This window comes from Plecotus auritus (genome assembly GCF_963455305.1).
Source record: "Plecotus auritus genome assembly, chromosome: 8".
Classification (NCBI taxonomy): Eukaryota; Metazoa; Chordata; class Mammalia; order Chiroptera; family Vespertilionidae; genus Plecotus; species Plecotus auritus.
Window position 1 is genome coordinate 30,603,766 of NC_137782.1, and position 27,236 is coordinate 30,631,001.

General features: G+C 43.8%; 1 protein-coding gene across 2 annotated transcripts in view; it reads right to left on the bottom strand.

Annotated features, from left to right (window-relative positions):
* Positions 1 to 27,236, bottom strand: part of CHCHD6 (coiled-coil-helix-coiled-coil-helix domain containing 6) — a 226,045-nt gene that overhangs the window by 86,674 nt on the left and 112,135 nt on the right. For both annotated transcript variants that reach the window (XM_080683523.1, XM_080683524.1), the window contains exon 5: positions 25,760 to 25,843. In XM_080683523.1, coding sequence (XP_080539649.1) covers positions 25,760 to 25,843 — 84 coding nt within the window. The remainder of the gene's footprint in view (positions 1 to 25,759; positions 25,844 to 27,236) is intronic.

The following is a 27,236-nucleotide window of genomic DNA, read 5'->3' on the forward strand; positions in this document are numbered from 1 at the left end:
TTCAACCAACAGCATATGGTAAAAGTGATGTTATGTGCCTTTGGAGGCTAGATCATAAAATGCCTACTTCTGCTACCTTGCTGCCATGCTGCGAGAAGTCTAAAACAGCACATATAAAGAACCACATGCAAATGTTTCGGTCAATAGTCCATCTTAGGTTCCAACTGTTAGATGTATAAGTGAAAGACAGCTCTAGATGGTTCCAGCCCCGGCTATCAAGTCACCCAGCCTTCACATCTTCCCAGATGAGGCCCAAGACATTACAGATAGCAGAGATAAGTTGTTCCTGTGCCTTATCTGAACTCCTGACTCTCAGTACCACAATTGTGATAAGATAATTGTTTGATGCCACTAAATTTTGAGGTGATTTGTTATGTAGTAACTACAATCATATCACTTTACCTCATAATTAATAAATAATCTGAGAAGTGATGTTTTAAGACTATATGATTATCCTATTTCCCAACAGTCTTTCAACCAATAGTTTTAAATCAATTCATGGTTTTTAACTGAATTAATTATTATTACTATAGTGGCAAAACAGTGATTATCATTCTTTCTATATTTATTATAGTTATCATTTTGGTAAAAGCAGCTTTCCTTTCCTTATCCTCCTTTTGTTTCTATATATTTTTATATCAGTATGGATTTAGGTTCTTTTAAAAAATTCAGTGTATTATAATCCATTTCTGTCATTTTTCATTTTGTTGCTCAAACAAGGTATTCCAAATATAGCCAGTGTGACCTCTTTGGGGCTGGCTCCTCTGTCCCATGTAGAATCACATATCCTTAACATTTTTTAAAATAATTCCTTATTTTTTCACTAAGATGTTCTAGGTTCACCTTGTCAATTTCCTGCTCCATTCTTGGAACTAGCCAGTTTCCAAGGAGCACTGGTTCCTTTCTATTAGGAATAGTAGTTAGAAACCAAGATCTAGGTATGTAAGAGGAGTGCTCACTGTTCCTATCTTTATTTTTTGGTGTTCTTTCAGTGAACAGTGCTAGGGAGAATATAGTTCTTAAAAACCTTGAGTCTGTATTGATCCCTCTAATTCCAAACCATCACTACATGGCTCTGCCTCTTCTTCCATTTGGTATTTGTACCTCCATCCTCCTCCAGGGAGAACTCTAGTTCCTCACAACATCAATACTCATTTGTTCAGTCCTATAATACAAATAAAATGGTTTGAAATTGTCACATCAATTCTACAACTGAAAATCAACCTACTAAGTGAAGTTCAAAATTTATTTTATTCCTTAGAATATATGCCATTGAGGATATACAGAATACTATGTTCTAAAGTTACCTAGATTCATTTGTATTTAAATATTTTATGTTGAGATAATTTCAGATTTATAGTCAGTAGTAAGAAATAATACAGAGGATCCCATGTACTCTTCACCCAATTTCCCCCTGTGTTAATATCTTGCATCACTATAAGACAATATCACAACCAGGAGACAGACACTAATATAGTCCACTAGTATTGTTCAAATTTTACCAGTTTCATATGCACTATTTGTACACAGTTAGCTCTACATGTAGTTCTATGCAATTCTATCACATGTATAGATGCATGTAACTACCATAATTGTCAAAATATGGAACAGTGCTACCACCTCAAATATCCGCTGTGCTCCCTTTTTATTACCGCACTCACCCTCTTCCCCTCTTGCCCAATCCCCCCACTTCCCTGGGCTCTGGCAACCACAATCTGTTCTCCAGCTCTATAATTCTGTCATTTCAAGAATGTTATAAAAGTAAAGTCACAGAATATTTAACCATTTGGAGTGGGCTTTTTTTATTCAACATAATTTGGAGATTCATCTAAGATTCATCTTTGCATCAATAGCTCTTTTTATTGGCAAGTAGAATTCTATATATGGGCAACCACCTTTATTTATGATCCACCTGTTGATGAACATTTGGGTTGTTTCTAGTTTTTGGCTATCACGAATAAAGCTGCTATTAACATTCATTTTGTGCGAACATAAATTTTCAATTTTCTGGGGAAAATGCCAAGGATGTAATTCCTGGGTTATATGGTAATTGCATGTTTACTTTGATAAGAAACAGCCAAACTATTTCCAGAGAAGTTGTACTATTTTACATTCCCACTAGCAATGTATGAGTGACTCAGTTTCTCCCCTCTTGCCCAATCCCCCACTTGCCAGCATTTGGAGTTGTCATTATTTTTTATTTTAGTTATCTTATAGGTATGTAGTAATATCTTATTGTGGATTTAATTTGAATATCTCCCATGCCTAATGATGTTAAATGTCTTTTCATGTGCTTATCTGCAATCTATATATCCCCTTGATTAAATTTTTAATTGAATTTGTTGTTTTAATTAATTTACTTTTTTCCACTGGTGAGTTTTAAGGTTCTCTATATATTCTAGAGATTAGTCCTTTGTTTGATATGTGGCTTATAAATATTTTCTTCTAGTCCGTAGCTTCTCTTTTCATATTGTCCACAGGGTCTGTCACAGAACAAAGTTTTTAATTTTGATAAGGTACATTTTATCAATTTTTTCTTTTATGGATCAGACTTTTGGCAGTTTTAGTTTCAGTTTCCAGATATTGTTAGTGTATGCTAATATATAATATAAGTAATTTTGTATGTTGAACTAGTGTCTTGTGACCCAGGAGGTTAGGAGAATTTTTTGTTTTTGCTGTTTTAGAATTCCTTGGAATATTTTTCTTTTCTTTTAATGTATTTTTATTGTCTGGTTTGTTAATACTGTTTGTCTGTCAAGGTTATTCTGGCTTCATAAAATGAGTTGAAAAGTTTACTCTGATCTTCTATTTTCTGGAAAAGATTGTATAAAATTGGTTTTAATTCTTCTTTAACTATTTAGGAGAAATCTTCAGAGAAACCATTTGGGCCTGGAATTTATTTTTCTGGAGTTTTCAAATCATGAAGTTAATTTCATTAGTGGTTTTAGGACTATTCAGGTATCAATTTCATCTTGGTTGAGTGTTAGAAGTTTGTGGTTTTCAAGGAATTGATCCATTTCTTCTATACTGTCATAGTTATGAGCATGAAGTTGTCCTCAGTATTACCTTATTCTCTTCTATGGGCTGGAATTCTTCAGGGATATAGCCAATTTCATGGCTGACATTGATAATTTATCTTTGTCAGTCTTGCTAGAGGTTTATTAATTTTATTAATTTTTTCCAAGAACCAGTTTTTTGTTTCATCAATTCTATTGTTTTCCTATTTGAATTACATTGATTTTTGTTCTTATCTTTATTATTTCCTTCCTTCTATTTGCTTTGGGTTTACTTTCTCTTTTTTTTTTCTAGTTTATTGAGGTACAAACTTAAATTTAATTTGAAACTTTTTCTCTTTTCTAATAAAAATATTTACTGCTATAAATTTCCCTTTCAGCCCTGCTTGAGCTCTATCCCACATATTTTGATATGTTGATTTCAGTTATTATAAATGTATTAAGGTTTATTTTATGGCCCAAGATACAATCTACCTTGGTTCCAGAAGTACTTGAAAAAATATGTATTCTGCTATTGTTGGAGTATTGCTTATATGTTAATTAGATCCTGTTGCTTGGTTGTGCAATTTAGGTTTTCCATATCCTTGATGATTTTCCAACTAGTACTCCTATCAGTTGCTGAGAAGGAGGTGTTGATATCTCCCCAACTATTATTTTAGATTGTGTATTTCTCTATTCAGCCCTATCAGTTTTTACTTCATATATTTTTTAAATGTTTTCAAATTGATTTTGAGAGAGAGAGGAAGGGAAAAGGATAGAGAAATAGAAACATCAATAAAAGAGAAACATCATCGATCAGCTGCTTCCTGCACGTCCCATGACCTCTTGGTTTCTAGATCAATGCTCAACTACTGAGCCACACCAGCAAATATGATGCATACATATTTGGGATTATGTATTCCTGGTGGATTGACCCTTTTATCATCATATGGTGTCCTTCTTTGATAATTTTCTTTGTTCTGAAATACTTTATTTGATATTAATATAGCCACTTCTATGTTTTTTTAAAAATAAATGTTGACATAACCTTTTTTCTCATCCTTTTATTTTCAACTTATGCCACTGTATTTGAATTGAGTTTCTTATAGATAGCATAGTTGTGTATTTGTGTGTTTACTCTGGAAACTTCTACCTTTGAATTGGCAAATTTGACCATCTTCCTTTAAGGTAATTATTGACATGTTAGAGCTTAAGTTTACCATTTTATAATACGTTTTCTTTTTGTTCCCTCTGTTTCTCACTCTCCACTTATCTTTTCTGCCTTCCTGTGGGCTATTTAAACATTTCATAGGATTCTATATTGATTTATTAATAGAGTTTTTTAGTCTATTGCCTCATAATTTTCCTCAGTGGTTGCACTGAATATTATAATATACATATGTAACTTACCACAATCTACTGGTATCAATATTTTATCATTTAAAGTATGGAAACCTTTTGTTCATTTAGGTTTTTTCTTCTCTCCACTTTTTAAAACTTTTGCTTTGAGCATTTTTTGAACATACATTTGCCTCATATCAGAGAGTGTTATATTTTTGTTTCAATCATCAAGTATGATTTTAAAAGCTCATTAGAATATTCTATTCTATTTACCCATATTTTTACTTTTTCATTGTTCTTACTTTTTCATGTTCCATGATTGTTTCCTGTATCATTTTCTTTATGTGTCAAGAACTTACTTTAGCCATTCTTTAAAGGTAGATTGGCTAGCAATAAATTCTCTTATTTTCTGTAATCTGAGAATATCTTATTTCCTTTTCATTCCTAAACAATAGTTTTGCTGTGTATACAATTCATGGCTAAGAGATCTTTTCTTTCAGTACCTGAAAAATATGTCATTTACTTTTTTCCACCATGGTTTTAAATGAAATTCCACTGTCATTCAAACTGGTGTTCTTATAACTAATACTAGAGGCCCGGTGCACGAAATTCATGCACGGGAGGGTGTGTGTCCTTCAGCCCAGCCTGCACCCTCTCCAATCAGGGACCCCTCGAGGGATGTCCGACTGCCCGTTTAGGCCCGATCACCGGGATCGGGCCTAAACGGGCAGTTGGACATCCCTCTCACAATCCAGACTGCTGGCTCCCAACTGCTTGCCTGCCTGATTGCCCCTAACTGCTCCTGCCTGCCAACCTGATCACCCCCTAACCACTCCCCTGCCAGCCTGATCGATGCCTAACTGCTCCCCTGCCTGCCCAATTGCATCTAACTGCCCCCACTACTGGCCTGGTCACCCCTAACTGCCCTCCCCTGTAGGCCTTGTCCCTCCCAACTGCCCTCCCCTGAAGGCCTGGTCACCCCTAATTGCCCTCCCTTGCCAGCCTGGTTACCCCCAACTGCCCTTCCCTGCAGGCTTGGTCACCCCTAACTGCCCTCCCCTGCTGACCTGGTCGCCCCCAACTGCCCTCCCCTGCTGGCCCGGTTGCCCCTAACGGCTCTACCCAGCTGGCCTGGTCCCCCCCAACTGCCCTCCCCTGCAGGCCTGGTCCCCCACAAATGCCCTCCCCTGCAGGCCTGGTCCCCCCAACTGCCCTCCCCTGCTGGCCTGATCGCCCACAACTGCCCTCCCCTGCCGGCCATCTTGTGTCCACATGGGGGCAGCCATCTTGTGTGTTGGAGTGATGGTCAATTTGCATATTACTCTTTTATTAGATAGGATGTTGATTTTTTTTTCCTCTGATGCTTTCAAGATATTTTTTGTATTTAGTTTGCAGAAATTTCATTATTTATAGTGTAGGTGTGGATTTCCTTGGGTTTATCTTCTTTAGAATTTGCTCAGAGCCTTTATTACAATATCTTGACCTGTTGATTCATCTGAGGTCACTAGGGCTCTTGCTGATATCTGTTTGGGTTGCTTGTGGGGACAGAAGTGCTTTGTGCTTCTCGAGGTTGTGGTTGTGGAGACAAAGACTGCTTCCTTGCCAGCTACTTGTTGTGGGGAAATCCCTCCTGCCAATGTCAGGCCTCCTAGCATCTCCAGGTGGGGGAAAGGAGTCTCTGACCCACGGGACACAGAGTGCTGCCATAGCAATCTATGGCAAGATGCCCCCTGCTGTGTCTCTAGGGGAGAAAAAGGACTCTGGTTCACAGGACAAAGTGCACTTCTAAGGCAAATGCTACCCACCACCTGGGGTCTCTAGGTAGAGGTGGGGGTGTCTCTGACTGACTAGACAAAGAATACTCCCATTTGGGCCCCTTGTTGTGGCATGATCCTGTTGCTGCTGTTGAGCCACTTGGGAGTCTCTTGTTGAAGAAAATGAGTCTATAGCCTGCAAGGATAAAGAGTGCTTCTGGGAGACACGTGTCAGTAGGGTTCCCACTTGATCTTCTTTTCTTGGTGCTGTTGGGACTACCCAGTATGTCTGGCAGGACTCCCTCTCAATCTTGTGAAGGAATAAATCTACCTGAGTACTTGTTTGCCACTAGGTTTGGGGGCCAGAGATAATGGCACTGGATTGCTTTCTGCCATTGGGTGGGAACTCATGAGGCACCAGGCTGTGTTATCCTTCTAGTTGCAGAGTCCCTAGCCAGTTTCCTTTCTTCTTCATGCCTTTAAGAGTTCTTCTATGGTTGCCTCCAAACTTATTTCCCAGGTTCATATTTGTACTTAGTGGGAATAAGCAGGGAGAGATTAGTCTAGCCATCTTGCCGAGACTAAAAATCGATGTAAATTAATATTGTTTCATCTGTGTGGCGTAGTATCTACTTGATATATAGCGAATTCATTTATTTGTTTGTATTAATTTTTAACCCCATCTTTGTTGATTTAATTTTTGAATAAGAAAAACATTAACATGCTCAAAAGTCAAACTATATATAAAAAGAGATGTTCCATTTCCTTCCCTGTCTTCCCAACCCATTTCCACACATCCCTGTAGGGAACCATCTCATTGGTTTCTGGTGAACCCTTCCTGAGTTTCAGGAGATTCACACATTTCTATCTTTTTTTTTTTTTTTTTTTCTTATTTCAGCAGAGGCACGATTTTGGCCTCAGGATAGCAGTCAGCAATTGATGATTCATAGCCCAGCAACTTAAAATCTTCATAATCTGGATGTTTCTATTATCAAAACCCCTTTGATGCCTCTCTGATCTCATTTAAACCTGTTCCATCCATTCTGCTCATATTCCTCAGTCTGTTGAGTCATTCGTCTGCTTTCACTCTTCAAACTTTATTGATCCAGTTGTTTTTACTGACTTTCCTCATAATTCTTATTCTTCTGTTCTGAATGTCTGAGGGAAAACTCTGTCTTGGATTTTTTTCTTTTCCTTAAATCATTTTTTTATTTTTCAATTACAGTTAGTATATTATATTATATTCATTTCAGGTGTATACCCCAGTGATTAGACATTATATAACTTACTAAGTGATCATCCCGATAAATCTCATACCCTTCTGACACCATACATAGTTAACAGAATATTATTGACTATATTCCCAATGCTTTAATTTACATCCTCATGACCATTCTGTAACTACTAATATGTACTTCTTAATTTTTCACCTTTTTCACTCATCCTCCACACCCCTTCCCATTTGGCAACCTTGAAATTATTCTCTGTACCTATAAGTCCGTTTCTGTTCTGCTTGTTTATTTATTGTTTTTTAGATTTAATTTTTGATATATATGTATTTATTGCCATTTCATTATTCATATTTTTTCATTTCTTCTCCTCCTTCCCCTTCTCTTCCTCGTCCCTCTTTTCTTCCTGCTCTGAATTCTGGACCTCTAGTGCTGTGATGGGAGTAAGAATCACTTCCTGACATGGAGCACAAATTAAGGCAAGAGAATGACCAATATCAAGATGCAGTGGCCAACATGGGGCCTAGGAAACACTAAGCCCTGCCAGGAAGGATCCAGAATGGCTACCTGGAGCAAGAAATGGCTCAGCTGAGTCTTAAAGGGGATGCAAAAACAGACCAGGTGAAGTAGAGGACAGGGTGGGGGAAGCACATTTCAGACTCTGTCCAAGAAAGGAACACTGAATATACACCAAGCAAAAGCAAGCCAGTTCTATTGGTAGGACAGTGTAAGGTGGACCTGTGGGAACTGTGGGGAGATGGCAGGCAGAGGCTGAGTGCCTAGGACTGTGAAGTTCAAACCATAAGGATGAGGACCATTTTTTTAGCACGGAACCAGCAGAGTCAGTTTGTGACAATGAGGAATCTGGACTATGAGGACTGCCACTAAAGGCAAGGGGATCGTTAGGGATGTCTCCTCTCTTCTGCGTAACAAATAATGAGGCAGTGAGGATGGGAGGAGGAGACAGATTTTAACTATTTGGGAAGTGTGATAATGACCTGAATGTAAGAAATACAGGGACAAGGAAAGAAAAGAGACCAGCAGACCTTGAGTTTTCCAATGTGGGGACAAGTGGGGCCATGCACATTTCCAGGGGAAGATGGTGGTCTGAGGTGATGGTGAGCCCTCCAATGGAAATGCCTCCACATGTGGCCTCACACAACTCTTGGCACTCCTGCTGCCGGCCAGGCCCTAGCCCCCTGACCCTCGACTCTGACTTCTTTCTCCTGAATCAATGACTCACTCTCTTCCTAAGGATTCTTTTGGGTTAGACTTTACTGTGAACACTTACACTGATCCTAAGAACAGGAACAAAACTGTAGATAACACTATATCTATCTTCAGTGTTTACACTATACAAATGTTCATGCAAACCATAGGCTACTAGACAAGCACTTCACAAGTACAGGATGTGGCAGCAGACAATCCGGAGAGTACACAGTCAGGATGCAGAACAGGCAAGGCAACATGGCTGCTTCTGCAGGGCTGTGGCCATTTCCGTTTTTGACGCATGCCTGCTCTTTACAAAAATAAACATGTTACAGCTTGAACAAAGGAGGCCAGACTAAAGATTCTTAAACTAGCCAGCCCTAGGTGTAAATCTCACCTCTGCCACTTATGAGTCTGGTGGCCTTGCACTAGCTTCTTGTAGTTCCCAAGGTCCAAAGTCCTCACCTGTCTGATGCGAATGACTGCATCCACTTTACAAGATGTGTATGTTGGCAGATAAAGCCTAAGGGAAAGTGCCTGATTCTTAGGCACTTGATAAATGGCAGATATGGGTGGTCACCTGAAGTGCAAGACCACCGCTCTCTGTTCAGGGTGGTGGCTGCCAGGTACAGCAGAGGCCAGCAAAGGGGTGTGGACAAGCAGAAGGTCTTATCACCAAGCTCTACTCAGACCTGGCCCTGTGCATCAGTTCCTTTGGTTGACCAACCTGAACCAGCCCTCAGTTGAACTGGCGTCCTGCACCCTCAATCAATAGCGCTAGGGGAGGACAGGCACTGAGTGTGCTCAAGGTCTCTTTGGGCTGACAATGAAGTCTTCCCTCCTCAGCTCTCACTCTGCCAACACCACTGGTGATATCAGTGAGGCATGCAGTGAATAATGGACTTGAAAGAACAAACAAATGAAGCAAGGCAGGGAGAGGGCTGCAGGAGAAAGAGGGGAAAAATGAACATAATGCACTTGAGCAATCACCAAGTGTCCTTCAAGCAACACAGGAAGAGCAAGCAGTACTGTGGCCCTGGACTAACTCCAGCACAGGTTCTCTTCTAGAGAAGATGACAGAGCTGGGTAGCCTCCACCATAGTCTCTGAATATCCTAAAATGCTTTGCAACCCCTGATGCTCAATGTATGTGATAGGAAATAGCCAGTGGAGATACACAGAAATACTCATGTGACTGTGGCTACTTATAACCAGTTATGCCCGAGTAAACAGCAATAAAAGCTGCCCCAGGATTATGGACTTCTCCCAGAGTCCTGACTAGAAGGTAGAGGCATAGTAACACCCTAGCAAAAAAATACATGCCTAACCTGAGAGCTCAAACATGCTAAAACACACCTGGCTTTAGGCCAAAGGAGAAGGGGAGCAAGGTTAGGCCTGAATGAGAAGTAAGCAGTATCCTGCCTCAAGCAGATCATGATAGGGACAGGGGCAGTGGTGATGGGGCAACATCCTCACCAATCATCCAATCATGAAAAATGTCTCAGTTGGCCCCAAGGTTTTAGGAAGTAGGGATGAACATCTGGGCTGTCCAAAGACACAAGGTGCTGGACCTAAGTAGGCCCAAAGGAAAAAAACACACCTTGACCTCAGAGTTCCTGACAGTTCGGGAGAGAGTGGGTCTAAACTTGGGGGCTCTCTCACAGGGGAGACAGGGTTCAAGGAATCCAGGGCTCTTACCCAAGATTTTAAAACAGTATTTCTCAAATGGTTTGAATCACCTGTGTGTGCTGCTTAAAATGCTGGTCTGAGCCCCACCTGGACCAGGACTCTCCAGAGGAAACCTGCATTTGTGCACAGGCACCTTGGTGACAATTACAACCACAGTTAGTGGCACTGTTGACATGTTGTTCCTAGTTGTGGGGCTGTTTAACAGCATCCCTGACTTCTAGCCACAAGATACCAATAGTACCTTCCCCCAGTAAGGGCAATCATTATGTCTTCAGATGCCACGAAATGTCCTTTGGAGGACAAAACCACCCCTTGTCAAGAACCACTGTTCTGTGATGAGAGGACAGCTTAAGAATAAAGAGTCTTTTAAAAACACATTTCTGAATAACATAATCATGAAGGATCTTAGTAAGGGGAAAAGGATGGCGAGCTGTTCTCAGCTCCAATGCACCTGAAAATCAGGATGGGCCCCCTGCTCACTCCTTCAGGTGCAGGTCAGATCTTCCGAGCAGGAGAGCTTTGATTCAAAGATGCAGAGGTGATTCCTGCCCTGTGCTTCCAGGAGTGAAACACCTGAGTCCCTGACCCAGAGGGCTTCTGGGGGCAGTGGAGGGAGCTTTCACAGAAGCACATCTAACAGAAGGCAAGAGGGTGCAGAACCAGCCAGGGACACTAAGGAGTGGCCTAGGCCTGTAAAAAAAAGGGGGGGGGGCGGTCAGGTAAGCTGAGCTGTTTGGAAAACACGAAGAACAAAAAAATAGGCTTTTAAAATTGGCTTAGGAACAACAGGAATAAGAAAGGATTAGGCCCATATTGGGGTGAAAGGTGTTCAGTTAACAGATGATGGAGAGAAAGAACTACTAAACTCCTATTTTCTATCAAGGAGAACAATCTTCAGACTGAAAAGGGTGAATCAAACACTGATATGAGGGAATTGAAACGCAAGTTGGGAGAGAGATTGTGAGAGAACATCCAGTCACACTAAATGAATTCAAATCTCCTGATCCAGATGAATCACATCTCAGCTCTGAATTAACTTACAGAACAGACTTGCTAGGTGCTGCCAATTTCAAGGATGCAAAGAAAATGGGAAGATGCCCAAGACAAGACAATGTCCAATTTAGCAAAAAGAGAAAAGGTATTTTTGCAAACTATAGTTGGTAACCCAAACTCAGATCCCTGACAAAATTCTACAGTCTAAGTCAGCCGTGGGCAAACTACGGCCCGCGGGCCGGATCCGGCCCGTTTGGCTGTTCTATCCGGCCTGCGGAGCCGAAAGAGCGGAGGGTTCTCTTGCTCTCCCCTCCGCTCCTTTGCTTTGAATTTATATTAGTTCACACAAACACTCCATCCATGCTTTTGTTCCGGCCCTCCAGTCCAGTTTAAGAACCCATTGTGGCCCTCGAGTCAAAAAGTTTTCCCACCCCTGGAGTACTTAGAAACAGAAGTGCCAGCCACCTAGAAGCCAGCCTAGACAGACAGAAATAGTCACTTCACACTTTTGTCATAAATTGATGGGGGGAGGGCACCTCCTACAGTGGTGGGGATACTTGTTAGAGCAAGGGAGACATGGCTGAGAGTGATGGGGGACGTTGCATAGTAATAGTCTGCCTGGGTGGACCAATAGCAGAAGGGAGCTGGAGTAGTGCTCCCGTTCTTGGAAGGCTCAAGAGAGGGAAGACTAAATGGCTTGCCCATGGAGCGTGGCATCTTCCTTCCTTCTCAGCATCATTACTGATGACTGGAAGAGGAGAGGCAGCATGAGATTAAATGTGTAGGCGACGTGAAGCTCAGAGGGAGACCAAATACATTGGATGGATAACAGAATCAGAATCCGAACATCTTGAAAGGCTGAGCATCCCAGTCCATCCCAATTAACAGGGACCTGATTAAAGTCCTGTGTGCATGGGTCCACATGCATGCAGAATGAAGGGAATGTGGCTTCCAAGCAGTGTGCACACAGGCAACCAAGGGACCTAATCATGGCCAAAGGCAGCTTAGCAGCTTTGCTAGGGAGAAATGTCCCCACAGAAGGACCAGCGAGGGCAACAGCACAGCCCTGTCCTGCTCCATCCATCAAACCAGCCTGCTGGCTTCAGTTCCAGGGCCTGTGGAGACAGGGACAAGCTAAAATCTATCAAAATTAGAATGTTCCGATTACCTCCTGTGAGGAATGCCTGAGACAACTGGAGATAAGGTTTACTTGGGAAGGAAGGGCAGTGGGAGTGGGAAGGGTGGCAGGGGGAGGAGGAGTTAGTTTTCACCTCTCTGGAGCACCACATGGCTGGTCCTGTAGGGTTCTGCAACAGCTATTACTGTGCACAGTAAAAGTTGAACCAGCAAGTCATACTTACTAGTACATGCAGAACGCCTGAGCTGATCTCCATATAGAAAACAACTGCAGCCCACCCGGCGTGGCTCAGTGGCTGAGCATCGACCTATGAACCAGGAGGTCACGGTTCGATTCCCAGTCAGGGCATATGCCTGGGCTGCCGGCTCAATCCCCAGTAGGGGGCATGCAGGAGGCAGCTGATCAATGATTCTCTCTCATCAATGATGTTTCTATCTCTCCCTTCCTCTCTGAAATCAATAAAAAATATATTTAAAAAAGAAAACAACTGCAGTTGTTCATTACAGGGATGAACTACCTCAGGAGAAAGGAACACGACCACACATCCGTACACATATGACAGGCATGTTGACATGTTATCATTCAGTCCTCATTAGTCCAATGAGGTCATTGTTATTATTCCCTGAAGAAAGTTAACTAATTTGCCTAAGGTCACACAATTAGCCATAACTCAGGTAAGGAGGCAGACCCAGGTATGGATCCAAATCCCATGCTTGTCCAACCTGTGGGGAAATTAGCGAGTGGCTAACCAATCACCAGCTGGGGAGACAGCAGGACAACACCTGCACCAGGTCAGAGTCCCTTCAGACAAAAGCTTCTGACAGTGATTAGAGTGGGTAAACAGGTTTCAGAAAACAATGAGCACAATCACTCAATTAGTAATAAAAAAGTACAAATTCAAAAGACCATTTTTTTGTCCATCAAATCGACAAACTTAAAAATAAATGAAAATGGAGGAGCTTTTAAGGTTATCATATAATATAGATTTTAAATATCAAAATGCCAAAACCTATACTCATAAAGTTAAAACAGGCAAACTAGGAAAAGACATTTGCCGTAAGTATAATAATTAGCAGTTAATACCCATATTACATAAAGAAGTCCTATAAATAAGTGTTATAAAACAACCAACTGCCTAATAGGAAAATAGGTAAATTCTATGAAGAGGCAATTCTCAAAAGAGGAAATACAAGATGCCAAAAAACTTATGAAAAGATGCTAAGCCATATTAATAAAGAAATGCAAACATTTTAAGGCTGATAAAAGGCTGTAATGGCACAGATGTGTGAGGGGAACTCACTAACCCTTTTTCTTTTTCTTTTTTTCTTTTTTTTTTTTTAAATATATTTTATTGATATTTTACAGAGAGGAAGGGAGAGGGATAGAGAGCTAGAAACATGGATGAGAGAGAAACATCGATCAGCTGCCTCCTGCACACCTCCCACCGGGGATGTGCCCGCAACCAAGGTACATGCCCTTGACCGGAATCGAACCCGGGATCCTTCAGTCCGCAGGCCGACGCTCTATCCACTGAGCCAAACCGGTTTCGGCACACTAACCCTTTTTGTTGGTACATATTTCTAAAGAGAAATGTGGATGTATTTATTAAAATTAATTGTGAAAGTAACCCTAAATGTCCATTAGCAAGAAAATGGTGAAATGATGGTCATCCCAACTTGCAATCATGAAAAGGAAAACAGCAGAACTGACCTGCAAAGTTGTCCAAGACATACTGTTAGATACAGGAAGCAAGTTAAGAAATATGAACTATGACCTCCATCTATAAAAAAGAAACCACTTCTGTTCTTCACACAAATAAGGCTGATATCCGCAGGGGACGGCTGGAAGCACTCCTATCAGTGTTCCTTCTGGAGAGTTCATGTGCTTTCATGGTGCTTCAACTTCTTGCAAACACGCATTACACTCATAATTAATTTTAAAAATGAAAATAGGCAATGCAGATGAAAGGAAGGGAGCCCGGCACCATCATATACTGCTGGCAGGAGTGTGAACTGTTACAAACTTACTGCGCGGCAATCTAGCAAGGTGTGACAAGCCTGAAGTCTGGACACAACTATGGTGTAGTAATCACAATTCTAAGTATTTTTCCTAATAACTGAGTTCAGGCAGTAATAAAGGTGGTCAAAGGAATCCCCACCCCCCTTTTTAGGAAAAGCCTAAAGCAACTTAGTGCAAAGAGAGGGAACTGGTAGAGTAAGTTATAGACACTGTCATAAGAAGAAATAGTATACAACTAATTAAGTATAGAAATAGATTTGATGTAGAAAGAAATAATGGATTGAGTTTTTAAAAGGTTACCAAAGGACATGGATGGCTATAATCCGTTTTTCAAATATATATACCATGACCAATATTACCACAACAGAAACAGGTCTGGCAGTATCCCCCACAATGTTAACAATGGTTACCTCTCTAGATGGAGGGCTAATTTGGCAAAGCTCATTTTATTCCTTGGGCTTATCTGCAATTTTTGTTTTTTCTACTATGAACAGGTGATACTTAAGAAATAAGTATAAGCAATTTTTAAAAAGGCAATGCTGCACCACGGCTGGTTAGGCTCCAAGCAGACTGAGGGGTAATTCCCACAATGCCATTGCCAAGGCAGCGTTTTCAGGGCAGAGAGGTCCTGGCGCCCTTGAGTAGCACCAAGCAACATGCAGAGAATCACCTCCATCTACTAACAGGCACTGCAGCCCCACTCTGCTGCTGGCTGCTCTGTGCTGCCAGTGCTGTCAGCTGCCCTGACTGCTGAGCCACCATGTCAGGCATCTACCAGACACTGAGCTCACTCTGGGAACAAAACAGCCAGTAGGGTAGGTGGCAGCGGGGTGCAGAGGGGGAAATAGGAATTAGTCAGAGAAGGCCTCCAGGGTGATTCTAGCATCCAGGGAGAGGCCATAAGGCTGGGCAGCATGCCAGGTAGAACTGGGGAAGGGCAGAAAACACAGGCAAGGCCAGGCTGAGGAATCCCAGCTTTCTCCTGAATGCAGCGGGGAGTGGCTGGTGGCTTCAGAAAGAGTCCTTCTGCAACAAGTGGCTGCCAGATCATAGGTGAAGAAGGGTATGGCCAAAGAATAACAGTAGGGAGGTGATGGTGACCACTCAAGAGAGAGATTAGCAAGGCCCCGCCATTGTGGGGGAGGACAAAGGACGATCAGGAGCGTTAAGCTCAATGATATGAATAGATATGAGAAATAGATATGAGAAAATGTGGCAAAATTATTGAATTGGCCACCAGTGCAATAGGGTGGCAAAGTACCAGTAGAGAGAGACCAAAAGGTAAGTTTGGGTTACCTTTTCAGCATCTCACCACCACGGTGGCCAGGTGAGTGAAGCAAAGGTTCAAGGGAATTCACTGGGTCAAACTGAGCTGATTGAGGCTGGGAAGGAACAAGGTGAGAAGGAAAGGGAAGGGAAAGACCATGGAGTCCCTATTTAATTAAAAGTATTTGTTTGACTGGGTCTTTTTCAGCAGGGATAGGTGGCAAACTACACACATGACTGACAGACACTTCTGGCTCTTCAACCTGTGAGTACTTATTTAGGAGACTTAATGTGCTGGAGGAAAACCAACAGACAATGACCCCAGGGCAGGAACTGCTGCATGTTAATGTAGCTGCTGCCAGAAGCGGTGCTGAGACCACTTCAAGAGGAGATAGTGATTGAGCCTGTGCTTAAAAGGACCGGAGCACCAATAACAGAGGGAATGACATAAATCAGCAGCCGCGCACAGCCACCTTACCACTGTGATTTGGCTCTGGCTTTGCATGAAAATGTCCCCTCCTAACACAGGGAACAGTCGGTTTTCCCACAGCATTTACCTTTAGTTTTCTGGACTGGGTTCAATACAATGATGTAGAAAAAAGGTAATAAGAACCTAAAGAGTTCTGCAGTAAGTCGTTGGTCTAAAAAAATAGCATAGAGTTTGAGGTGATGAGAGACTTAATAGTCTCAGAACCAATGGCAACATGGTGGCTCTGGTGGGTCTTGACTTATACCAGAAACAGACAAACAAAACCCCTGGAGATAGATTTTTTAGGAAATTGGAGAAATAATGTTATTCTTTGAGGCAAGAAACAATACTGTAGCTATGTAAGAAAATGTCCATACCTTTTAGAGACACATATAGAAGTATGTAGGGGAAAAGTCATGGTCACTGATTGAGGTTTGGTGTAAAGTACATGAGCAAAGAACAAAGAAGGAAATGGGAATAGATATGAGAAAATGTGGCAAAATTATTGAATCTGGAGGATAGGAACAGAGAGATTCATTTTACTATTGTCCTATTCTACTTAAAGTAAATTCCATTGTGGATCATTTTAATACAGATTCAAACAATACTCTGAGTAGCTGATGAAACACTGATCCCCTGAATTAGCCAGCCAAGGCCTATGGGCAGCAAACTCTGACTGCTACCCATAACCCCAAATTATTCATGTGAAAACTGCTGCCTATTTCAAAGCTTGTTTCTTCAGCTGTAAAGCGGGGATGATAATAGTTCTTACCTTACAAGACTGTTTTGAGGATGCAATAGATTAGTACATGTCATGAGGCTAGGACACACCTGGCACTTTCACAGCAAGAATTCAAACAAGGGCAGTTGTCATTTTATCACCCAGATTGCTGGGTTCTTATGAAAGTCAAAGGAGGGACTCCCAGTAAGGTGCTTGGCCAGGGCTTTGCAAGTGGAGAGCACTCAGCAAATGTTAGCTACTGAGCACCAAGAAAGCCAGCTTTGGAGACAGAGAGGGACAATTTGCTAGCAATATTTTACACACTTAATTCTCAAAACTAAAACTGCCCTACAAGATAGGAACCACTATTATTCCAATTTTACACATGTGGATTCAGAAAGAATTAAGTCTTAAACCTGAAGTTTAATGGCGCTGAAACCTTACACTATCCCTTAACCTCGCTGAGTGTCCTCATTTTCATTTGTAATATAAACACTCCTCTCCTACTTCCCACCCCCACTGCCATAACACCTAAGTGACATAACTTAGGTACTGTGTGCAGCAAAAAAGAGGTGTGCCACCAGTTCAGCTGGATTCTTATCCCAGACTTCTGTCCCAGAAAAGCCTGGCCACAAGGCCCAGGAAAACTGCAGCCTCTCCAAATGTGCAACAGAGACTGGAGTCTCAGCTCCCGCCTCACCTCAAAGGTTAGTATGAGATAAACAAAAGGATTTTTGCAAAGTCTGAGATGAGTCTGAGGTAAAGAAACAGATCTTTAGCAAACATACCAGAAGCAATATACAAAGTAGACACAGGGAAGGTGAAATGAGATGGAGGTGAAAGTGGTGAAAGTGATGATGATGGTGGACGTGGAGGTAGAGGTCAGGGTGGTAGAGATGGTGGGGATAGAGATAGAGGTAGACGTGATGGAGATGATAGTGGAGATGATGGTGCCAGTGGAGGTGAAGGTGGCAGTGGTGATGGTGGAAGTGGAGGTGATATGGAGGTGGCAGTGGAGGAGTTGGAGGTAGAAGTAGGAGTGAAATGATGATTTTAGAGGTGGAGGTGGGGTGGTGGAAGCCAAAATATAAAAGCATCTAACTCTAGCACCTATAATTAACAACTACTCTCACCCTAATGTAAAAAACAGTAACTATAAGACTAATGCACATAACAGCAAGGAATTAGAATCCTGCTTATATTATTAGCTAGCTATATGACCTCTGGGGACAATGAGAGCAATGGCATTATATTGCATAGTTGGCTGGTAATAGTAATGGCAGCTACCATTTATACTATAACTAGAGGCCCGGTGCACGAATTTGTGCATTGGTGGGGTCCCTCAGCCTGGCCAGCGATCGGGGCCGATCGGGGCCATCTCGCCCAGTCCGGGGGGTGGGGAGGGACTGCGGGAGGTTAGTCGGCAGGCCGGGGGGAGGGACTGCGGGAGATTGGCTGGCTGGCCTGGGGGAGGGGCCTTGGGAGAGGGAGGACCACAGGTGGTTGGCTGGCCAGCAGCAGGAGGTTGGCTGTGGGAGTGCACTGACAACCAGGGGAAGCTCCTGCGTTGAGCGTCTGCCCCCTGGTGGTCAGTGCGCGTCATAGTGATTGATCGTAATGGTTGGTTAGGCTTTTATATATATATAGATATATTACAATAGACTAGGTTCTATGTTATGCCCTTTATTACCTTGAAAATGTAGTTATTACTGTCCCCTGGTAAAAAGGAAGACACCCAAGGCTTCAGGGCTTAAGTGACTTGATCATGTCTATAAAGCCAATAGGTGGTGAAGAGGAGTCAAACCCAGGTCCCTCTAGATTTAAAAACCCAGTTTACCAAGTGAGTCTCAAACCTCTTAGCTGCTGTTGGAGCCTTTTTATTTTAATCTGTGAAAATAACTGAATTGGAACAATGGTCCTCAATTTCTTTGTTCCCTCCTGTCTCACTGATCACCCTTATCAAAGGCCCTGGGTCCCATTGGCACAGGCATAACAAGTCCACTCTTGCTAAGAAAGGCCATTCTAAATCCCTTTCACTTATCACTACCATACACTGTTGAGAACCTACAAAATGGTATTAGCGAGATAACTGGTGTGCAGGTATCCTTCTTCACCTCACCTGGGGAAGAACTTTTGGACTCAATAATCTTCAAGAGGCCTTTGGGCTCAGACCTTTTTACCAGCTCAGCTGGTAAAGAACTGCTCCCTAGGATGATCGGGGGAGATAAGACTTCTTTCCCACTAGGGTCGATTTCTTGTCACTGTTATCTGTTCCTCCTCTGAATTCAATGCTCTGGCAGCTTTTCTATGCAGGCATGTCACATTTGGAAATACTTGCCTTGCACCTAAATGGTGAGCACTTCTCTGAGTCTCTGGTACTGACTTTGGGCCTCCTCTCACTCAGGATAAATGTCTGCTGGCCATTAAGGCAGTTTGGCAGTCAGCAGTTCTTCCAGCAACACACACCACTCACTCACCACACAACTGGAAACCCATTCCACCTCCCGGACCAAAGGCTGACTCCTCTGAGAATGCTTCTCCCAGGAAAAACTGGCCCTTCTCATTGCATGCCCTCCAACCACCTTTGGAACTGGCTTCCACTAGATCCCCCTCAGAGATACATTATGAATTCTCCTCCTCTCACAAATGGGTTCAAGTGACTCCCTCTTTTTTTAAAAAATATATTTCTTTATTGATTTCAGAGAGGAAGGGAGAGGGAGAGATAGAAACATCAATGATGAGAGAGAATCATTGATCGGCTGCCTCCTGCATGCCCCCCACTGGGAACTGAGCCCACAACCCAGGCATGTGCCCTTGGCCGCAATCGAACCTGGGACCCTTCAGTCCGCAGGCCGACGCTCTATCCACTGAGCCAAGCCGGCTAGGGCCAAGTGACTCGCTCTTAAACTACAATGTTCTCATTCTGTTTGCAGACCCAAATAACCCTTCATGTAACCCTGCTTCAGTCTCCACTGCAATCCTGAAAAGGCTCCTTTAACGTAACTCATGTCTTTCAAAGCAATTAAGAGGCCTCTTCTCAATCCTAGTCCTCTCTGCCCTGCAGCCATGGCACTACATTCTCCTGAAGCTCTTCCTCCTGAGCTGCTTTGGGAAGGGGCATGATGTGGGGAAAGAACGTACACGCTGGAGCCCTGCCTTCACCTAGTGGATGAACAGCCTCTGGCAGCTCGTTTCACCTGATCGCCAATTTCTTCGTTTGTAAAATGTGTAATATAATCCACCTCACAGGGTTGCTGCAAAGATTAGTGACAACTTATATAAAAGAGCCTGGCACACACATGCTCATAGAAACTGTAGTAACTCATCTTGCAGGACACAGAACTCTGCCTGACACTTCTCAATCACCTGCTGGTCACCTCCACTTCATATGTGCATGTTTAGAATTACCCAAGTGTAGTGGCTTGCTCAAATTTTTCTCTTTCTCTTAATTATTCTTTTGGCTATCCAAGCTCCAATCTCTCTCCAACTTACAGCCCTTGAAGAATTCCCACCATTACCCTAAAGCAGTGGTTCTCAACCTTTCTAATGCCGCGACCCTTTAATACAGTTCCTCATGTTGTGGTGATCCCCAACCATAAAATTATTTTCGTTGCTACTTCATAACTGTAATTTTGCTACTGTTAATGAATCGTAATGTAAATATCTGTGTTTTCCGATGGTCTTAGGCTCTACAGCAGCGGTTCTCAATCTGTGGGTTGCGACCAACCTATGGCGACCCACATGTTGAGAACCGCTAGCAGGGTCGCCTAAGACCATTGGAAAACACAGATATTTACATTATGATTCATAACAGTAGCAAAATTACAGTTATGAAGTAGCAACGAAAATAATTTTATGGTTGGGGGTCACCACAACATGAGGAACTCTATTAAAGGGTCGTGGCATTAGAAAGGTTGAGAACCACTGCCCTAAAGGAAGGCCACGCTTGTCAGCCAGTCATCCAAGGTCCCTCACAATCTGACCCCAACCTATTTTTACAGCTTACCACCCACTACCAACTGGTACGTGGAGCACATTGGCTGGGATCTCCATCCAGAAGCCTCACCTTCTCCATGTCCTGCTCATTCTCTACACACAGCTTCTACCTAAAAGCCTTTTTGGCAAGAGCTCCCCTTTTCTTCTTGGGGCCCACTGCATCGCTCTTTCCTACTTCTGCACACACATTTTCCTCTCATTATTCTTGCATTTACTGAGCACCTATTCTATGCCTCCCCAGTCCTTGGTGATGAAACACCCTGATGAATCAGATCAATGAGAACTTTGAGCTCCTAGACCTTCACAGTCTGGAAGTGGAAAAAACTGCAGACGCCAGGAACCACAAGGCAGTGTGGTGAGTGCTAGAACACATGACAGGGTCACAGGGCCCAGAGTGTAAGGAATGGCGGGTGATTCTGTGAGTGCCTGAGGCCTAATCCCCGGCCCTGATTGGAGCCGTGTGGGAGGCAACCAATCAATGTATCTCTCTCACATCGATGTTTCTCTCTCTGTTTCTCCTCTCCCCTTCCACTCCATCCAAAAATCAATGGAAAAATATCCTCAGGTGAGGACTAACAACAACAAAAATAAAACTTTATTAGTGCCTGAGGGCAGGCCTGCCTTCCTCAGCTGCACTCAACTTTTTATTAAGTAGGACATACTGACAGAAAAGTGTAAAATCCTCTAAGCACAGCTTGATGAACGCTCACCACTGAACACACCTGTGTAATTAGCACCCAGGTCAAGAAAAGGAACCTTGCCCTCTGCATGTTCCCTTAGTCACTACTATCCTCAAGAGGTAATATTATCCCACTGGCTGACACCACAGATTAGTTTTGCTGTGTTTGTACGTCATACAAATGGGCCCATCCAATGTGCACATTCAGCTTCAGTAGACACTGGATAACAGTTTTCCAAAGTGGCTTTGCCAATTTATAGCACATCAGCGGTGCCTGAGAGCTTGGGTTAAACTACAGTCTTACCGGCAGTTGGAGGTGTCCATCGTTCCCCTGTCAGCCATTCTACTGAGTGCACACAGTCCTGTGGCTGTTAGTACATTTCCGCAATATCTGTGAGGCTGGGCCCTTTTCACGTTTCCAACTTCACTTGTGAAGTGGACCTTCTGTATTAAACTCCTCTTCCCTGAACCCTAGAGCAGCTCCTGTTTTCCTGACAGGCCCTAACTGGCACCCCCAGAGACACCAGACAGGAAGCCGTTCAGTGCTGTCACTGAGAAGGCTGTAGGATTGGCAGGATCACATGACAGTCATGCCTTAAAACAAGAAGGCCGGAATAAAAGCAAGGACAAAAACAGGAGAAGGGCTGGGATGGCGTGCACCAATGGGAAGGAAGCGAGATCAACATTCTGGAGGAAAGAGCCTGAAATCCAAAAGAAGACATATTTCTGAGTATCTTCCTTTCTCCCTGCCTCACTCTTAGAAGCTAGACCCCCAAAATGCCCTCTCCGCTTTGCAGGTGCTGAGTTTAGAAAAAATGAGACTATTTTTATGCAGCTGGAAGGTCTGCTGGTCACATGCAGCTGGCTCTCGGCACCTTCCCATCTGGGGTCCTAATCTTCAAAACCTCCACTCCCCCTTCCAAACTGGATTTTGAATTTCATGAGGCAAGAACCACAATTGTCTTAATCTCAGGGCATTTAGCAGAATTAAATGTGGAATTAATGAATGGCTGTGCATTTATTAAATTAGAGGAAAGAGGCTGGAAATAACATGAAAGAAATGAAAACTTCTATCTCAGGCACTTTTACAGAAATGACTACTCATCCCCAAAACAACTGGCAGGTTAGTCTTAAAATTCCCATTTCAAAGATAAGGGAACAGAAGCTCTGGAATTTAAACAACTTGCTCAGAGTCATAAGGCTGTTAAATTATCGAGGCAGAACTAAGGCTGAGGTCTGCTGGACTCCAAAGCCCGCTTACATCCCCACCCTACTTGGGCCCATGGTGGAGGGCAGAAGAGTGGTCAGCTCAACAGCCATCAGGGCCGAGTTCAGCGCCACTCAGCATAAGTCACCCTTAGCCCCATGATAGCTGAATCCAGAAGTGGTATAGGTGGAGCCATGGCATATGCCAACATTTTTGCAGATTTTCCCTTGCTAATACCCCCACCAACTCCCTGAAAGAAAGCATTAGTATTTCCATTTTACAACTGAAGAAACTGAGATGCACGAAGGCGAAGTGGCTGCAAAATGCGATGATACAGAGCTGCACGAGGGCCCAGGTCCAGCGTTCACCCGCACTGCCCTCTGCTTCGCAGCGTGTGTGTGAGCTCCGTGTCTGGGATGTGCTTACCGGTGCTCTAAGACCCTCACTGCTCTCTGTGGTGAAATGGAAAACACTCCTCACTTAGATCTTACAGTGTGGGCGTGAGGAAAAATTACTCAGAAAGATTATAAAGCATAGGAGCCCTACAAAATATGATTTGCGCACTTAAGAATAATCATCTAGGGAATAAATACTGCAGTACAAAGGGGTTAAGAAGTCTCCTCCTTGAAAAATGAGTCTGGATTCTGTGCAGGCTGTTCCTACCTGCCAAGCACAATGGGCCAGCACTCCAGGCAGGTATCCTTCCGCAGGGGTCCAGCCAGGAGGCATGTGGACCAACGGGCCTCCAAGAGCCCAGGCTTCTGTCTCCCCCACCCCAACCTTCTCTCACCTGTGACCAAATGCCCAACAGTTTGGGGTGGTAAAGGATGATTCAACAACTGTTCCAAGTTTCCCGCTGAACAGGTTTCCACCACCAATTTCTAAACTTAAAAGGAATTGGAAAAAAAAAGAAAAGGAAAGTAGCTTGATGGTTAGAAGGCCCCGGAGCTGTGTGTACAGAAATGTCAAGGTCTGAGAGTATTCAACAAATGAAAGCAGAATAATATAAAAGCAACAGTTCATAAAAGAGATTGTCGGATGCTGTTTCCATCCTCCCAAGCCGTTACCGGAATAAAATTATCCACAGAGAAAAATGGAAAACTTTTTCAAAACGGATACAATTAAGCTTTTGACCATGCCTCCTCGATCCCCTCTCTCCAGCCCACTCCATTCCCCAGCTCCCTCACCAATCTCCAATTCCTGGGATGTTTGAGGCTCTTTCCTCCTTTGTATTATCACAGCAAAATGCTGCTCTTTAGCCCGGCTGGCGTGGCTCAGTGGTTGAGCATGAACCAGGAGGTCACGGATTGATTCCCGGTCAGGGCACATGCCCAGGTTGCGGGTTCGATCCCCAGTGTGGGGCATGCAGGAGGCAGCCGATCAATGATTCTCTCATGGATGTTTCTATCTCTCTCTCCCTCTCCCTTCCTCTCTGAAATCAATAAAAACCATATATATATATATATATATATATATATATATATGTATGTATATGTGTATATATATATATGTGTATATATATATGTATGTATTTTTAATGCTGCTATTTAAGAGTCGAAAGGAGATCATGTTTTTGTACCTCCTTCTGGATGCATTCCATACTATTCACAATCCTATAGGAAAACCTCATTAACAAAATAAAAGCCTGCATGTGCATGCATACGGAGTTTGGACTTCACTTTATGATGCGTGGGGAGAGCAGATGAGAAAGAAGGGCTCATCCCGGAGAATGTCCTTTCCTTCAGGAAAGCAGAGGACTATAACAGAGAGGAGACAGGACCGTGACGAGGGGAAAACAGATTTTAGGGGAGGAAAAAAGCTGTGAGGCTACTTGCCTTCCACCCCAAACACACACATGCCAAACCCAGAGAGGAAAACGCAGGAGGAGCACAGCAGGAGACCGTAAAATTGCACACTTAACAAAAAAAAATCTGTGCTTATGAACATATGGGCAACTGTGATAATTAGAGCTATGGCTGGTGGAATGTTTTTACCCTTTTCCAGGATCTCAAATCACAATCCTTGTCATTACAGCTATCGTCAAACCTGGGCAGGAGGCTGTTCCGGGAACCTTGTGCTTGTTAAGGCCCACCCACCTCTGTAGGCAGCTCGAGGTCTCCTGCCAGCCCTTCGGACCACAGGCTGTCACCATCAGCATTTGTGTTCACATCACAATTCTGATGGTCCCCTAGACACCCCAAAGAGGGTGGACAGGTGGGGGTGTCCATGGAGCAGGGAGGAAATGCCCCCATGTCCCTGCTGCCTGGAAATCCAGAAATCCATGTTTCTGCCAGGCTCCAGTGTGGCATGCCACAGGAGAAAGCCCCTATGAAAATCAAGCCCCTCAAGCAAACTGTCAATTTCAAAGCTCCAAACCGTGACAAACGATTCTCAAAGATTTGCCTGCAATAAGCTGATGGCTCGGGTTGCTTGGCATGCTGTCTCAGGCAGGAGAGAGAACTATTTTTTTACCCTCCCACATTTTAAGCTGTTTCTTTGAAAAATAATCTGCCGTGATCAACAAGTGTGTCCCCCCTCCCCCTTCAAAGTAAGCAAGCTACCAAATGCATTTTCAGGAATTGTTGTAGGCTTTTAAAAAAGGCATGACATGTCTTTGAATCTCATTCATTTCAAAGGCTTATCCTTAGAAAAGTAGTATGGCCATGGTGCACTTTGATCTCCCCGAATCCCAGGAGAAAATCAATAATACAACTTTAATATATTTGTACAGCAAGACTTCACGTTATTATTATTTTTATCCAGTGCGGCTTAACTAAAGTGAGAAAGGTATACTGGGTCTCCGCACTGCCCTGTGGTGCAATGATTTTTTACTAAAATTGAACTACAATGAGCAAGCGCATTCAACAAAAAGATCTCTGTGACTGCCATTTGTTGAAAGTTTGGGGGTGTGGTGCTCGCTGTGGCATGTAGGAGGGCATGTCCATGGGGTGACTGGCTGTTGGGGTGAATGGGCACTGAGGAACTGTGGGTTCCTCTCTCCCTGTCAGTGCCGTTAAGACCTGGGCTCCCAAAAAGGCAGCTGAGCACCAGTCTTACCTTCCTCTCAATGCGCGCCAGCTGCTCCTTATAGAAGGCGTTGCGGCGTCTCAGCTCTGACTCTCGGTTCTCCAGCTCGCTGGCCTGGTTGGAAGAGAACAAAGCCCATGTTAACCATAAGCAGCTGGGCTAGGGCTGCAAGGAGATTTCTGCTCACAGTGGCATTAAAAATTAGAAGAAGAACGATAATGAACTGAAACCCGTGCTGTGCTAGATCGCTTGCCTATCTTGTGTTTAATTTTCACCACAACACTTAAAGGTAGGTCATTGCAAGAACCATTTCGCAGATGACAAGCACTAACACTTACTGAATGCTACTAGTGCATGTGCCAAGTACTGGACCAAGTGCTTCCCATAGATTCTTTCATCTGAGCCTTACAATTTCTCTAAAAGGTAGGTAGGATTATTATGATCCCCTATTACAGTGGTCGGCAAACTGCGGCTCGCAAGCCACATGCGGCTCGCGAGCCGCGGTTTGCCGCTCTGTTGACTAATGAGTTTGCTGACCACTGGGATAGGGGCTTAATCACAAGAAACAACAACAGCCAGTAATTATTGGAATCGAGAGTCTAGGTCAGTGGTCGGCAAACTCATTAGTCAACAGAGCAGCAAACCGCGGCTCGCGAGCTGCAGTGTGCCGACCACTGCCCTATTATAAATGAAAAAAAAAACAAGGGGCTAAGTGTCCCAATGCTCATCGCTACAAGGGAAGAGCTGGGGCCAGGTCCTAATGGCAGATGCAGATGTCCGTACACCTGGCCATGGAGTCCGTGCACCTGGCACCACACCAGGCCAGTGACTCACTCTCTAAGTTGTAAGAGGCAGGGATGTCCTTTTGGTGAGGCAAACTCCATAGAGCTGGAGGTTGCAGTGGCTCCCTCGCCCGCCTGGTGGGAACAAACAGAACTGCTGGTGCACACAGCTGAGGACTCGCCCTCATGGTCACAGTTAGGAGGAGGGGCTTGGTTAACCATGACAAGCAACCTGGAACCAGCTAACCTGGGCTGAACCCACATCACCCTTCACTAACTGAGTGACCTCGAAAAATTTTCTAACTCCACCTAGGTCCCACTTACTCAGGTAGCCTATATAATAAAAGCCTAATATGCAAATTGTCCCCTCGACCAGGAGTTCGACCGCGAGTTCAACCGCTCACTATGACGTGCACTGACCACCAGGGGACGGCGCGGAACATGGCGGATGTCGCGGCGCTGGCAGTGGAGGTGCTACGGGCCCTGATGGACCCCGATGAGATTGGGATGGGATGGTGGAGCAGGTGAGCAGGCAGCGCCAGGCCAAGGCGGGTGCGAGTGGGGCCCAATCGCCCTGCCAATCATCCCGCAGACAGCAACCACCGGGTAGGGCCGCTGCCCGGCTCCCAGGTGCTGAAGGAGCCAGGCAGGGGGCCTGGCCCTGACCGTTCGCCCCACAGACGGTAACCAGCGGCCGGCAAGCCCTGACTGCCCAATTGGGGCTG